The 15,167-nt window shown below is 52.8% G+C and overlaps 5 protein-coding genes across 5 annotated transcripts; 2 read left to right on the top strand and 3 right to left on the bottom strand.

The window, feature by feature from the left end:
- Nucleotides 1–5,035: 5,035 nt before the first annotated feature.
- On the top strand, nt 5,036–7,984 carry CPAR01_16352 (calpain family cysteine protease; the record flags this gene model as incomplete). Its single annotated transcript, XM_060500597.1, has 2 exons — nt 5,036–5,380; nt 5,435–7,984. 2 exons carry the CDS (start codon nt 5,036–5,038, stop codon nt 7,982–7,984), a joined length of 2,895 nt encoding a protein of 964 aa, XP_060340778.1.
- A 424-nt stretch (nt 7,985–8,408) lies between these two features.
- CPAR01_16351 (uncharacterized protein) lies at nt 8,409–10,205 on the bottom strand (the record flags this gene model as incomplete). Its single annotated transcript, XM_060500596.1, has 1 exon — nt 8,409–10,205. The coding sequence occupies one exon, from the start codon at nt 10,203–10,205 to the stop codon at nt 8,409–8,411; it is 1,797 nt and encodes a 598-aa protein (XP_060340777.1).
- Nucleotides 10,206–10,558: 353 nt separating this feature from the next.
- CPAR01_16350 (uncharacterized protein) lies at nt 10,559–10,828 on the top strand (the record flags this gene model as incomplete). Its single annotated transcript, XM_060500595.1, has 1 exon — nt 10,559–10,828. The coding sequence occupies one exon, from the start codon at nt 10,559–10,561 to the stop codon at nt 10,826–10,828; it is 270 nt and encodes an 89-aa protein (XP_060340776.1).
- A 268-nt stretch (nt 10,829–11,096) lies between these two features.
- CPAR01_16349 (major facilitator superfamily transporter) lies at nt 11,097–12,718 on the bottom strand (the record flags this gene model as incomplete). The annotated part of the gene is made up of 3 exons (XM_060500594.1): nt 11,097–12,036; nt 12,094–12,340; nt 12,397–12,718. The coding sequence occupies 3 exons, from the start codon at nt 12,716–12,718 to the stop codon at nt 11,097–11,099; spliced, it is 1,509 nt and encodes a 502-aa protein (XP_060340775.1).
- Nucleotides 12,719–13,009: 291 nt separating this feature from the next.
- CPAR01_16348 (uncharacterized protein) lies at nt 13,010–14,251 on the bottom strand (the record flags this gene model as incomplete). Its single annotated transcript, XM_060500593.1, has 1 exon — nt 13,010–14,251. One exon carries the CDS (start codon nt 14,249–14,251, stop codon nt 13,010–13,012), a length of 1,242 nt encoding a protein of 413 aa, XP_060340774.1.
- Between the last annotated feature and the right edge of the window lie 916 nt (nt 14,252–15,167).

Genomic DNA, 15,167 nt, shown 5'->3' with positions numbered 1-15,167 from the left:
CTGCCGGAGATAGACAATTTGAATGTAAAGTTAGCGTCACCAAATAATCAAGACTGTAGCTGCATCGAGTCTATAGACCATAGAAACCTTCGCTCGAAGCCCTTTGTGCGCCGGTTTAACAAGACACGGGTTTCCCGCTAACTAATAGACGACCATCCAGGTAAGTGTGAACGACAACAGAATACATGGCATGAAAAATTAGCACTCAAAACGATGCGGAGCATTGCCAGCAAAACCGGCTCCGGCGCACCAATTTGGACATATATGGAACATACTTTTGCGGAACGCTCAGCCTTATACCTTGATAAGCGGCTTAACGCCGACAAAGCATGGCATCAATAACGGCAAGAAACTTGAGAAATACAATTGAGAATAAACCTGAGGACAGTGAAAATGGTACTATGGAATTGGTTCACGATTCTATTGATTAGGGGTAAAGTCTAGTAGTAATTGGTTATATATGCCTACAGTGCTTCAGGTAATGGTAAGTGACCATGGCAAGTCTTCTTAACCAACTAGATCGAGGAACTCTTCACTGAAGAGCTTGATTAACCTGGTTTGACGGCTTCAAGTATATTGGGTGTCTCGCTACCAAGCATTTGCAGCAGTGGCTGCGTTGACTGGTAATTAATTCCCTGAACTCCATTATAAGGTACCTACTAAAAGACAGTGACAGTTGCGTCAATGAAAGTTGGTAACCATAGTTCCTCTGTACTACATGGAATTCTTATTGCGCGGATGCGCGAAGTACAATCCAGTCCACTTGGCCAAGGAGGTGAATATAAGCTGGATGTTCCGGTTCAGATCTCTGCGACCCCATTATTGGAAGTGGGCGCATGCTTAAAACATAGTAGCGAACAACTACCGCACAAAGTCCTTTTCAGCAAGTAAATGATGGGGAGGCGGACGCATGTCAGAAAAACTCGTGCAAAAGACGTGCTTGGATGGCATGATGGGAGGCGGGAACGTGGGAACGCCAGAAGAGCATGGAACTGCGGGATCGGAGGAAACGGTGAAGTCGGTGAGGCAACGGATGTCGTCCGACAAGGGGCACTCGGTCCAGACCTTGACCCAAAGCGGCAAGTTCCCGAAGCCGGCGAGTCGGTGTGCAAGTACATGCCTCTAATGCTCTGAGGAATACCTAGGCAATGCGACGGATTTTGGCGTCAAGTTCGGTACGACGCTACCACGGTATGCGAAAGCCGTTTCTAAATCAACCCTTTTCCTTTTCCTCGGTGTCTCAACGTATTCGGAACGGCTATTCCGTAGCACGGCCTGGGTCTTGTTGCCACTGGCGTGTTTCCGGTGCTTTGGACGATCAGGGTCCATCCACACCGACTCAGGGTCCTCAGCCAAAAGTGGCTGGCACTGGGTGGGTGGGTGTGATTAGTTCCCTGGTCCCCTTTTTCCTCTCTGTCTTTGGTTGCATTTTCTGCCTTCCGTTTTCCCGTCCATGCTCCTGGCCAGAGTAACACGAATCAGTCTGGGTCCTTCGTGGTCTCATCTGATGTCGTTGGCCGCTGTGTCGGTCCCTGTGCCTTGAGTACCTCTACCCGAGATAGGGAATCGCCTTACCAATGGCCTAGCGGCACGGTGCGTTGTTCGCGCAATAATGAGGCCCCCTTAGGCTGCTGGAGAGGGGCACGATAGGGAGGTCAGGTGCATGCTCTCGCGAGAAACATTGACAGACTAACCAGCGTCGAGTCTTATGTATGGTCGCCCTCAATTATACGTTGGTGGTGACTGCGATAGACGAGCTGTCAGTATTGCCGAAGTGCATACTATCTGTAGTCTGTAGCCATGCAGTGTATTGCTTTGGGCCAGAACGGGACGGGATACCGGAGCCGGCATTGGGTTTGCGCCAACATCGGCTCGGACGCATGCGGTGTCTCCCGGTTCTCGCACCAGACGAATGGCAAGAAGCCATGTCAAACAAGGCGGACGATATGTTACTGAAGCCGGGAATCTTGTTGAAGCTTGGACGAGAGAGCACCACGCACCATGCAGTGCTGCAAAGCGGCACACTGTGACTGTTGGCATACTTGAATCTGGTCGGATGCTGCTTGTGACAAGTGATATGAGGCGCGATGGGGCAGATTTAGTGGAGGAACATGGCCCTTGCCACCTCCTGCATTGCGCATCTGTATCCGTACATAGAATGTCACAGTGCTCAGGCCAGCAACATGCTATGCCGTTGTTGGGGTCTCGTACAGGAGGCTGGAAATGCTGCTGCATGAACCTCAGCCATGGCACAGATTGAGATGGGTATCGCACCTCGTCGTCGCCTCGATATCCCCGGATTCCATTATCAATCCTTCTCGCGCTTCGTGCATGTGTGACTTGTCGCTTTCCCCTGCACCGCCGCAAGCCAGTGGAGGAACCCAGCAACAGCGTTCACTAGTGGCAATGTGGGCCTAGAGCGGATGTGGTAGGAGGGCGCGGTGTTCGGGGGCGGGCTGGAGGTACAGTATCTTGGGTTATCGTGCTGCGATGATCTATCTTTATCCGTCCAAAGTCGGGGTAGAAATCGCCAGGGTCTATTCCGTAGCTCTTGAATGTTTCGAGGCAACTTGATAAGAGGGAAATGTTCGTTGATCCCTATGGAGTCGGGAGTCGAGTGTCCCCATGCGTGAGTTGAAGTGGAAAAAGGTCAAAGTGTATCTGATCAATTGCGGGATGATTAAGGGTCTGGCAAGCGTCGATTGCTGCAACGTCGTCCAGATATGGTATACGAGAGTGTGCCAGCGTACAGAAATTCCGTTCGGGGCGAGTTTGTAGGGTTGCTTGCGTACGGCTGAAGCCGAGCCTCTCTGCGGTTGTCACACATCGCGGGGTCATCAAGAGGCAGCCCGATCGGAAACCACCATAGTCAACGGTGGTCTGGCTGTGCTGAGAGATTGGCCTGCTTCTTCACCAGGTTAAGCAATGTCGTTGCCTAAGCTGTCCATCAGGGTTTATATCGCGCCGACCAATGAATCTCGTCAACCATGAATTGAGTTAGACGATGGAACACCATGCCAGGCAGTCGTGAGGCAGTCAGCCTGGACGTTTGCCCCCAATGGCATGCTGGGAATGCCCTCATGCTGAAGTATTGAGATTGTTGATCGAGTGTGAATCAAGAATTGATTGCCACCGTGGAGCTTGAACCCTGGCTGAACCCCGGGGTACCAAGGTAGGCCGGCCGTGCGAATAGTGTACCTACAACATTGCCCCAAATTCCAACGGCAAGGTCGGATGGGGGATAGCAACCGGAGCGGATCTTGGTTGGCGGTGTTGGTGGTAGTAGGTATCCGCAAGCTCGCCCACCTCGTCCGACGAACACAAACACAAAGCGTAAAAGACAAACGGGACCAGGCCTGTCAGACGCGGCTGATGATGGGCACGCGGGATGTCTATCCGTAGAAGCTCTTGCATATCTGTACCATTGCCTGCCGGGTAGATGTGTGACACAATCCAGGGGTGGTGTTGTTGAAGAAGAAGGTTAGTGACCGAATGTCGGAAGCATAATGCAGTGTGGCCTTTTGCCTCAAATGGATGGAAATGAATTGAAGCAGATGACGAAAGATGGAGGGTGGGTGGGTTGGTGATTGACAATGGAAGTTCTGAATTGCCTCACGGAGGAAAAGGATCGGACAGAAGAGCGAGGAAGGAACAAAAGGCAGGAGCTTGAGGAGGTTCGCGCATGCCGAAAATCAAAGGAGCGCCAACGGTGCCTCGTCCATCTTGGGCCAATTTGAGACGATTAGGAACCTTATCCGCCTCGCCTGGGCGGCCTTATCGGTATCAGCAGCAGACCTAAGCCAATCAGAGCTGTTGCATAGCTACCTTCGGCGTCGTCAAGACCCTGAAGCGGCACCAACTAAATTCTTATCGCAGGGTGCTGAAGGCTCCCGACCACGCACCCACGGCGCTAACGACTCTGCAGTGTCCCTTGGAGTGCAGTGCATGACACGATTGGGGGTCCAACGCAAGATACGTACCTGATCCATGTACCTCTCACCCCACACAAGCTGTACCGATACCTCCACCCTCCACCAGTCCCGTTCTCCCCGATTCTCCCATCCCTCCAACTTCCCTCCTCAACCACAGCCGTGCGCGCCGTTCTTTGTCTCTGTCCAAGACATCCACGCAACTCCCCTTCCGTCTTCTACCGTGGCACCAACAAAATGGAAGAAATCTGACGCCCTTCGATCCGAAGTACTGCCTTCTGGAACCCTGAAATCGACCGGCTTGACGCCAATTAGACCCCTGCCCCACTCAATGCCCGGTGCTCGACCTCCAAGGATGGACGAATTGAGTGATACGGGGAAACAGGGGGAAGCAATCACGACAATCACCACAAGCCACGCCGGCCTGCTTGTCCTTTTACCGGGGCCCTTGATGTCGCCAACCTACCGAGGCCAATGGCGACAATGGATGCGGTTCCTCGACTTCCGACTCGATGCCTTGGCTGCCTCGCAATAGCTTACACAGTAGGTGGCTACGGCTTCCCATAATCTACATCCATGTGGTGCGAGCCACCCTCCACCTCCGCCATCCCGGTCACGGCCCCGGCCTCGACTCATGCTTGTCAGATCGTCCAATACTTCCGGCGAGGCTGCCACGCTTTTGTTGGAGGTACCCAGTCCGCGACTCTTACGAGCTAGGTGAGCCCTCCTTCGTCTACATTGTACCCTCTTCCTCCGCCTTTTTGTTTCCCTTATAAGCTGCCTCGTCTTCCATCCACGACTCGTGCTCGTCTATGCCTTTAAAGATATTCGTACCCTCCATAACCTTCCTTCACCGTTCCACCTTGCCTCGAGTCGGTCGTCTGTCTGTGCCAAGGCATCAGACCGCCCTTATTTCGCTCGATCTTGCCGTAACTGACCCGTGTACAACAATAAGCTCGGGACGTTTTCTGTAAGCTGGCAGTTCTAGAAAACTACTGCTCAGCTCCCACCTTCCACCTACCTCGTCCTCGACCGTTGTGATTCCTTAGACTTGCAACCAACACCTAATTCTCAAGCTTCCGTGTTCTTTTTACCGCATTCATACCATGCACGGCTACAGCTCTTCAGAAGAGTCGGACGACCCTCGTCGCCCGCGCCCTGTGCCGGCATCGACAAACACCACCGACAAGAAGAAGACGAAAAAGAAGAAGACGCCTCCGCAGCCTTCTATCAATCATATTTGGAAGAAGTTCCAAGACAAAAAGTTCAACAAGGCTTTGGCTGTGCTACCATTCGACCCCGTTCTGCCGCCAGCAAGCTCGGAGAAGCCCAATGAGTTGCTTAGCGCCGGATACGAACGAGCTGTCGAGGAGTGCCGCCGGAAAGTGAAGAAGATAATCCAAGAATGTCGTAGAGTCAACATGCGATATCGGGACCCTGGTTGGGATCTGGTGAGTTACCTCCACCCCCCAATGCTTGCGAATTCGAACCTGGGGAGCTAACAGACCACTCAGGACTGGGATTTGAAGTGGGAAAAGGGTCACTGTCTCAACACTCTCGGCCATACTAAGTGGCAACTTTCTAGAACGACTCTTTCCAACCCAAGCGCATCTGTCCCCAAGGCAGTAAAGCGAGTTCACGAGATTTTCGAGAAGCCAACCTTTTTGAAGAACGTCAATGGCGGAGATGTGAAGCAGGGGAGCCTCGGGGACTGCTGGTTGATGGCTACGCTGACTGCCCTTGCTAATGTCGAGGGCGGTATTCAGCGCATCTGCGTTGAGTACGATACTCGCATCGGCATCTACGGCTTCGTCTTCTACCGGGATGGCGAGTGGATCTACTCCATTATCGACGACAAGCTGTACCTGAAGTCTCCTTGCTGGGATTCGCCTAGTATGCAGCGGGATCTTCTCCAGCAGATCGACCGAGAAGACGTTGAGCGTGTCTACCGCAAGACCTATCAGACCGGATCCAAGGCCCTCTTCTTTGCTCAGTGCAAGGACCAGAACGAGACCTGGGTGCCGCTGATTGAGAAGGCTTATGCCAAGGCACATGGCGACTTCGCCTCGTTGGCTGGAGGTTGGATCGGCGAGGGCTTGGAAGATCTCTCGGGTGGTGTCACCACCGAGCTGCTTACATCGGATATCCTCGACCTCGAGGGCTTCTGGGAAAACGAACTTGCCAAAGTCAACGAGGAGTTCCTCTTCGGCTGTTCTACCGGTCTCTTAGACGGAGGCTATGGCGAGAGAAATGGCATCTCGGAAGGCCACGCATACGTGATCATGGAAGCTAGGACGCTCAAGTCTGGAGAGCGTCTGATCAAGCTGCGCAACCCTTGGGGCAAGATTCGCAAGGGTGTATGGGAGGGTGCTTGGTCCGACGGCTCCAAGGAATGGACCATGGAAGTTCAAGAGGAGCTTGGCCACCACTTTGGCAATGACTCTGTCTTCTGGATCAACTACGACGACTTCCTACGCAAATTCCAACATATTGACAGAACCAGGCTATTCCGCGACCCCGCTTGGAGGTGCGCTCAACGTTGGATCGGCGTTGAGGTGCCCTGGAAATCCCAGTTCAACGAGAAATTCCAGGTCAAGTTGTCCAAGGATGGGCCGCTAGTCCTAGTCTTGACTCAACTTGACACGAGATACTTCAAGGGACTTCAGGGACAGTACGCTTTCCGCATCCACTTCCGGATACATGAGCGAGACCGCCCTGGTGCCGAGGACTATATTGTACGCTCCCACGGCAACTATCTCATGGACCGATCCGTCTCTATCGAGTTACCGGACATGCCAGCCGGAGAGTACAGCATCTTCATGAGTGTCACTGGTGAGAGGGACACTAACATCCCCTCTGTCGAAGATGTGGTCAAGCGTGAGTGCAAGAAGCGCGTTGAGAACGATAAGCTGGCGCAAATTGGTGCCGCGTACGACTTGGCTCATAGCAAAGGCACTGCGCACCTCCAAGAGGTCGCTAGGCTGCGAAAGATCAAGGAGCAGCAGAGAGCCTCTGAATCTCGCCAAAAGGAGCGCCGCAAGCTCTGGGAGAGACGCCACACCAACCGCGAAGTCACCAAGCAGCAGACCAAGAAGAACAACGAGAAGCGCGACCGCAAGCGTGCCAAGAAGGCGGAAGCAGCCAAGGCTAAGGCTGACCTCGAGGCCGCTCAAAAAGCCGCCGCGGAAGCCAAGAAGGCCGAAGAAGCGAAACTTTTGGAAGACGCAGAGGCAAAGAAGAAGGATGCAGAGAAGCCCAAGGACCAAGCCGTCCAGACGGCAGTCACCAAGGAGGAGCCCAAGGAAGAGTCCAAGGAAGAGTCCAAGGACGTTGCTGCAGGTGACTCCAAGACAGATGGCACAAACGAGTCCAAGGAAGAGTCCAAGGATGAAGCCAAGAAGGACGCCAACGACGATAAGCCTGCAGACAAACCTGCCCCTTCCCCGGCTCCTACCCCTGCTCCCGCATCGCCAGCGCAGAAATCCTACGACTCAGATGGCGATTCGTCTGACTCGCCCATTGAAGACTGGGAAGAGTTGTATAGTGACGATGACATGGTCAGAAAGCCACGCCTGACTCCCGCTGGACCACCCAAAAGACATGACGAGCGTTACGAATCTGAGGAGGAGGGTCTGCCTGATCCCTGGAACGCTATCTGCATCGTCGGAGTGCGCGTCTACTCCATGGATGAGGACCTTGAAGTTCGTGTCGTCATGGAAGGTGGCGAGCTTCTCGAGGGTGGTATGGGCAAGAAGGGAGAAGCCGATATCGACAACGCCCAGGTGAACGCGGGCGGAGAGCGCGAAAGGCTTGAGGCTGATAGTGCAGATGCAGCGAAGCCTGATGTCAATGTTGTGATCCAGAAGACAGAAGAATCGACCGAAGACGCCAAAGATGACAAGGACGAGACGAATGAAGACTCAAAGTCGGAAAAGTCAGACAAGAACAGTGTCGATTCGACCGATTACGATAAGCTACATTCCGGAACTTCGACACCAGACGTCATTGCCACCCCGGAAGCTACCCCACTAGAGTCACACAAAGAGTTGTGCTAGAGCCTATTAGACCAGTGTAGACAGACGACGTACACGAGGGGAGACGATGGCATAGAGAAGATGTGCTCATGTTGAAGATTCTCTTTGCTTTCATGGTGTCGTTTATTTGGTTTAATCCCCGACCCAAGGGTCGACGGATAGCATGAAGGGCGTTGACATTGCGAGCGAGACCAAGCAGCCATATGCAACTGCGTTCTTTGACATGGTCTGGAGTTCAGACTTAGCAACGTATATACATGCTTGATGGTTAAATACAGCCCACTGTTCCTATCACCTATAATGGGTACTATCACCTCATTTCAAGTCGGCAGAAACATACTCATCATCACGCGCAATGCTGCCTGAACCTTGCACTGATTGATAGGAATCCATTTCCTAATGAATTAGAATCACACAGTAGACACTTTTCAATGAGGCCAGACTTTCAGGACTCGGCGATGTGATTGACGGCAAGGAAGCCATGCGTCATTGCAGGACCCAAAGTCGATCCAGCTCCCAGATAAGTCCGCCCCATGATGCTCGCCGCCGTGTTACCAATAGCATACAGCCCAGGAATCGCCTCGCCGTCCTCCTTTAGTACCCTTTGATGCTCATCAGTAACGAGGCCACCCTTAGTGCCCAAGTCTCCTGGCCAAATGGCGATAGCATAGAACGGTGCCTTGCTCAATGCTCCCATGTTTGGGTTTGGCCCGCCAGCGGCGGGGTCACCGAAGAAGTTATCATATGCGTTGTCACCCTTTCCAAAGTCTGCGTCAACGCCAGTCTTGCACATGTCGTTGTACCTCATGATGGTTCCTTCCAGACCTTCAGCGTCGACTCCAATCTGCTTCGCCAAGTCTCTCAGAGTGCTTGCCGCGAACATTGTTCCATTCGCAACCGGCTTCTTAGGTTTCATTCTCGCGAACAGCTGAGTGCCAAGCATGTATCTGTTCCGGTGGTTCGTATCCATAATCAACCAGGCTGGAATCGCCTTGACAGACTTGTTCCTCTCATATTGATCGTGTCCAGCATCCGTGTAAGACTGCGCCTCGTTCATAAATCTCTTCCCGGCGTTGTCGACGATGATACAGTGCGGTCGAGATCGCTCTATAAGCGCAAAGTGAGGTTTGCCCGTCACCGGGTCGAAGATGGTCGGCCCCCACCACGCATCATCCATCAACGCCGTCGCCGCGCCGAGTTTCTGCCCCGCGATGACAGCGTCGCCTGTGTCGCTTTTGGGCGAGTTGGTCCATGACGTGCTGGCTGGGGTCGGACCGTACTTCTCTCGGAGAGGTTTGTTGTGCGCGAAGCCACCTGCTGCAAGGATGACGGCCCGGGATGCATTGATGGTCTTGGTGGTTCCATCGGGGAGTTTGACTCTTGCGCCGGTTACTTTTCCTGCTTGGGAGAGTGTGAGATCTAGGAAGGAGGTACGTAGTCGGATGTCGGTTGCGTGTTTGATGTTGAGGTAGAGAAGCTGAGCGATGAGTCCGCGGCCTAGGCTGACGAGTTTCTGTCCAAGAATGGTTTTACAGACGATGGGTAGCATGATTCGGGTCGACTTGATGAAAGCTTGGAGAGAAGCCGTCATCATTGTGATCCATGGTGCTTGCTCACCGTGGATTGCCACGGGTATGTTTGCAGGCGGCAGCGCAGCTTGCCATTTTCCCAGCTTCCTAGTATCAAAAGCGACAGACTCGATAGTTCTCCCACCTCCTTTCCCCATGGCGCCCTTCGTCTTGGGGTAATAATCCGGATACCTCCTACTAAATCTCCATTCAAAACCAAGGTCTCTTAGGAAGCAAATCATCTGTGGCCCATTATCTAGATACGCCTTGCGCTTCGCCAACGACGACACCGGCCCGACGTCTCCGACGGCTCGATCAAAGTACGCGAGGGCATCTTCTTTGGAGTCGTTTATGCCTGCGGCTTTGGATATTGGATTTGCTGGGATCCAGAGGCCTCCGCCTGAGATCACTGACGCGCCGCCGAGTGTTGCTTCCTTTTCGATGACAACGGGGTTGAGGCCGAGGGTTCGGGCGCGGAGGGCGGCCGTTAGACCACCGGCGCCAGAGCCGACTATGAGGATATCTACTTCTTTGTCTGCTGTGGGCGATGTTTCCTCGGAGAGGAGGCGTTTCAGTTGGAGTTGGAGGACTGGTTGCCAGCATCGTAGTGAGATACTCGGTGTTGGTTGAAGGCGTGCAAGAATGATACCTCTCACCACATTGGAGCGCATCATGTTGAACCGATGTCGCGAGATGAGAGTCTCAGTGAGCCGGTCACAGAATCATAGGATGAACGCAAGAGAAGGGGAGCAGGGCACGAAGAGTAAGCAAGCGAAGGATCGAGAACCATGTGCCTGATGCCACTGATTGTCCGATGCATTTCAACTGAACCATAAGCAGTAATCAGTGAGCACGACGGATGTCCCCCGCTTGAAGCGACAGGGGTTGTCAAACCAAGGTCTCCTCTCCTTGGCCTGCAGGGTGTTTCTTGAACCAAGACACCCCCTCAACGTTCGTGTAGCTCTTCCTAGAACCCTCCACTTCGGATGATTCGGGTGGGCAGTAAAGGCGGTGATTGCACTTGAAAATGGGGATCGCGACCGTCCGGGGCAACGGAGTCACGAACCCCAGTATTGCGGCCGAGGGTCCGGAGCTAGAGCCGTCAGGTGCAGAAGAGTCCACGGGTTCCGCGGTCTCCACGGCGGCCGGTCGATCGGACGAACATCTTGTGCTTAGAGAGAAGCTCACCATACCGAGTCTTCTGCCGGCAATGGAAATTATCGATACCGAGGTACTTAATGGGCTCTTGGCAAAGGCCGTCGTGAACTGGGACGCCGTAGAAGCGATTGAGAGTTGAATACTTGGGTGAAAGTTACTTGGCTATACGCGTCCGGAGTCCGCGTTCAATCAATATGTGGTGGGTTGCATCCGGGGGTCAGAGAGCTTACGCGTTCTCTCGGCCGAGGGTATCAGGTGTACCATGCCTTGTATCTCCTGCCTTCTAGACTCGCCACCGTCTATGTCACTCATCTTGTAAGTAATTCGTGATATCCATAGCCTGAAAACTCTATGTGTGACTGTGCTGTGATGTCTATGCGGACTCTAATTTCTGAATGAATACTGCACTACTCCGTCGTGATGCGACCTAAGACGAGCAAAGCAGCAAGATAACAGCTGGCTGAAATAAGGTACGGGATGCCGAGAGCTGCGCCGCCGATCGCTATGCTCTTCACCCATAGGACCATCATCAGTGGTGCGCCTAAAAGCGATCCTGAAGTCTTGACCATCATCACAATCGAAAATATGTGTGACTCTGGGTCCGCGGAGTTGACCGGCTGGTCGTGTCTCTTTGGTGAGATGAAGGGAGACTTGAGCAGTGATAGCGTGAATACCGGCAGCGCCGAGCCGAGAGCGTAGAGAAACAGTGAGGGTACCATCATCCAGATCCGGCTCGCTACAGCAATCGCCAGAGCACCGAGGATAGAGACAACCAAGCAGATGTTGGCGTAGTGTATGTTCATCCGGTGACTGGCCAGCTCAGGCGGAATATGCCGCATCCTATCCTGTCTCGACCGAAGAATGGCGGGGATGATGACCGTCAGGAGCGTGAAGTTGACGACGGCTTTGGCGGAGAGGAGATAGCCTGTAGACGCAAACGTCCAGTGATAGCGTTTCGAGATGTATTGCACAAGCAACTTCGTGTCCGAGCTTGCGAGCGAGGTGAAGACAAAGCTGATGAGCAGGAGGGTCATGTTGCGAGGATGACCTGCGACGATAGACTTCAAGACGCCGAAGCGCTGGAGGATGGATCTCAGAAGGGATGAATCGGCGTCTTGAGCTTTCAGCACAGGGGATGAGTGGAGAGGTCTCGCTTGGTCGTCCGCGTCAGGGTGGCTGTCAGGTGATTCCTTCAGGAGGGAGATAGCGGGAATGGCTAGAAGAAGGAGAGCGATTCCAATCCAGAACGGAAGCCAGAGAAGAAGACTCATAGATGCTGATGCGAGAGCTGGGCCAAGCAAGTTGACGACATACGACACGGAGCCCATCCATCCGAAATACGTGGCCCTGTGTCACCTTAGTTAACCAGGGTAATGCGCGAGGTCAGGTCGATGGCCTACTCACCTCAGGACGTGGTCGTCTGTCATGTTGGAAGCTATGGCATATGTGATTGAGTTGAAAACACAATCACCGCCTAGGACCGAGAAGAACGGGGATGCGATCATGGCTTTGGTCGGCAAGGTCTGCTCAAAGTACCCCACGATAACGGCCCACGTCAACAAGATGATGCGGGGCACAATGTTGAGGCAGAGGATGGACCGCCGGCCGTACCTCTCCGCGAGGAATCCCAACGGAACCGTCATGATGAAGTCTGGATAGACGTCAGTCGAAGAGCGAATGCCTGCCAGTGAGATTCTGCGCGCTTACCACCCACGATCCACGCCGTTTCCATAGTCCCTTGAATCCAGGCAAGACCCTGCTGCACATCGTCCACCTTGCAAAAACCTTCTGCAACATTGCCATCTTTGTCGATCACCGAAGGATCTGTGACCGCGTAATGCTCGCGGCAGAGGCGGCGTTCAATGACTCTGCTGAGGGGAAGCTGGTAGAGACTGGCGGCCAGATTGACCAGGAGTACTAGTGCGAGGAGAGCCCAAATGCCACTTCTGCGCGGTTTGCGGGAAGACCTCAGATTAATGGGATCATCATGTGCATGGCTAGCATTCACAGGATCTGGCGAAGGAGGCATGGTCTACTCGACCCTACTATATCGGTGGTTGACTGATTTGGTTTGATGAGGAAACCAAGACGATTCAGCGAACTTCTGGAATGGCGCCCATGAATGATGACTAAGCTTGTTTACGGGCATCGCGCCGCCGTGTGTTTTCACCACGATTCTTCAAGGTACATGTGACTACTCTACACGCATTTCAATGTGTTTTCTCTAATTCTAGTCATGACTCGAAGCATCATATGCTAAGAACCGGCAGAAGACTACGGACTGCGGCAAGCAGAAGTTGTCAGGACTGTAATCATATTGTCACTGTCTGCATTCACTCATCTCCCGCCAAAGTACGCAATCCCTGCTGAAGGAGGTGAGAGTAAGCGCAGACTTGATGCCCCTGGAATATGAACTCCTATAGATGACCATATCTTGAGGCAGGGTTTCCGACCGCGCATCCAAGTCGGCGTTGAAATCTTCGAACCATATTTCAGGTCGATGTGCAGTCCCGCCATCCGTTTCTTCCAGAATGCGTAACTCGCGCAAAGAAGATGGAAGCGAACCCAACAAATCCTCGGGCCGCACAGTCTCGATGCTCATGGTAAGAGATTCGAGTTTGTGGAGACTCTTCAGCTTTGCAAAGGGAAGAATCTTGCCAGATATCAATATGAGACTCGTCAGAGTGTTACGATGCTTTGCAATGGCCTCCATGATGGATGCTTCTCGTGAGAAGCCATTAAAAACAAGCTCTAGATGGCGCAGCATGGTAAAGTTCGAGGTCATCGATTGGAAGTGCCGTGCACTGAGATTGGTACGCCGTAGAATGAGACTGGTGAGGTTCGGCGGAAGGGTGAAAACGGACATAGGGTCGTCGCAAAGATCAAGCCGAAGTCCTTGAAGGTTTGGCGCGCAGTGCAAAATAGACTTGAACTCGTCCATAGTACTGAGGCCTGGTTGCATCAAGTGAAGGTGTCGAAGATTATTGAAGAGGATTGGCTTAGTTGTCTTGTTCGGCTCGGGGATCATGTCAAAGGGTTGTCGATAAACGCCGCGTTTGGGTTCAAACATCAACTCAACGGATTCGGCGTTCTGTGCCAGTAACATGGCGACTTCCACAAAGACGTTGATGTTCCAGTCATACTCGTACCAATCGGTTCGTATCTCGAGACCTACATCTTGGATGATGCCAGAAACGAAATCGGCATCTTCAAGATCAATGAGACGCGTTACTGCACGGTGGGAATACCCTTCAAGGCGTTGTGATCTTGCCTCAATTGTGAGTCTTCGGGTGTACTGAGCGCAGTGAGGCCGTGCTTTCCAACACTTGAACAGTGATATGAACTTCTTTACACTCGCATTTGGAATGTAAATGTGTCGGTGAAGGACCGGCTCAGCAATCTCACGGAGACAGCGGCATGTCTGGCAGAGTATAGCCGACGTTGGGTTGGAGTTGAAAGGAGGGACGTAAAACTCCAAACTAGGTGGTTCTGGTGGGTTGTCGGCGAGTTCGGCTAAGACCTGTTGCAAAACCTCCAGTGGGAGAGACAGTAATGATGCCATCCCTTGGAAGTAGGATCTCAACGATCAAGGTCAAGATCCGGAGCGAAACAGAGCCCGTACGTATGTGTGCTCCTTCGCCGGCGGCAAAGACTTTGTGCCAACTAAATGTGATTATTGATGGCTGAGATGTTGCTTTCTATGACGGTTGAGGTGAACACTGAGAAAAGAACAGAGGGATCATACGAGAGGGCTGCAATCAATTTTAAAGGTCTCATTTCGAAGGATTCATGGGCCCCTCTGCCAAGCTGAAAGTTGTTGGTTGATCCCAGCATGGCTAATACTCCGGTGTCTGCTCTAATCAGCTGCCCGATTCAAGTGGAGCATCGTCAGGAGATCGCTTCCCCGGCTTCAACTATCATAGGTGGAGAGTGGATGCACGTAGCCGTGCCTAGTGGGCTCATTGTGCATGGCCAGACCATGCATTTCGCCGCAATTGGGGGTTCGGATCCTGCAAGTGACATTGCCATCCACGGTTCTGGGAATTAAGTCCTAGTCAAGCTCTTTAGTTGCGGGTGTGAATGACTTCAAATTTGAAATTTGAATTGTTAGTAAACTCGATCCTGTGAGTTGTAGATAGTGGTTATCCTAACACAAGTTAGGGTGGGTGCCCGTGCCGCCCCCGGAGTGCTCAAGCCGTAGGTCGGGTATCACATCAAGTAAAACTCCGGATCTGAGGGCGGAGGGTCGCAATTCTCAAGACAGCATTAGCCAAGCATGAATCAATCAGGCTGTTCATTCAGGGTTTTGATGTCCGCATGTTGGCAAGTTATTCAAACTTGTGAAGTCTTGTTTCCTCGAATCTACAAAGGCAGTGCAGTTTGTTTCTATTGACGCCTCGGCCATCCACTATTATGAGTTAACATGGGTCGGGTTAGTTAGTGAACACTCCCGAAAGGGGAAGCTCGGGGACGAGTTT

The sequence above is a fragment of the Colletotrichum paranaense genome (assembly GCF_030867605.1).
Source record: "Colletotrichum paranaense strain IMI 384185 chromosome Unknown Scaffold_24.1, whole genome shotgun sequence".
In the NCBI taxonomy this organism is placed as follows: domain Eukaryota; kingdom Fungi; phylum Ascomycota; class Sordariomycetes; order Glomerellales; family Glomerellaceae; genus Colletotrichum; species Colletotrichum paranaense.
This window is presented reverse-complemented; position numbering and strand designations above follow the sequence as displayed.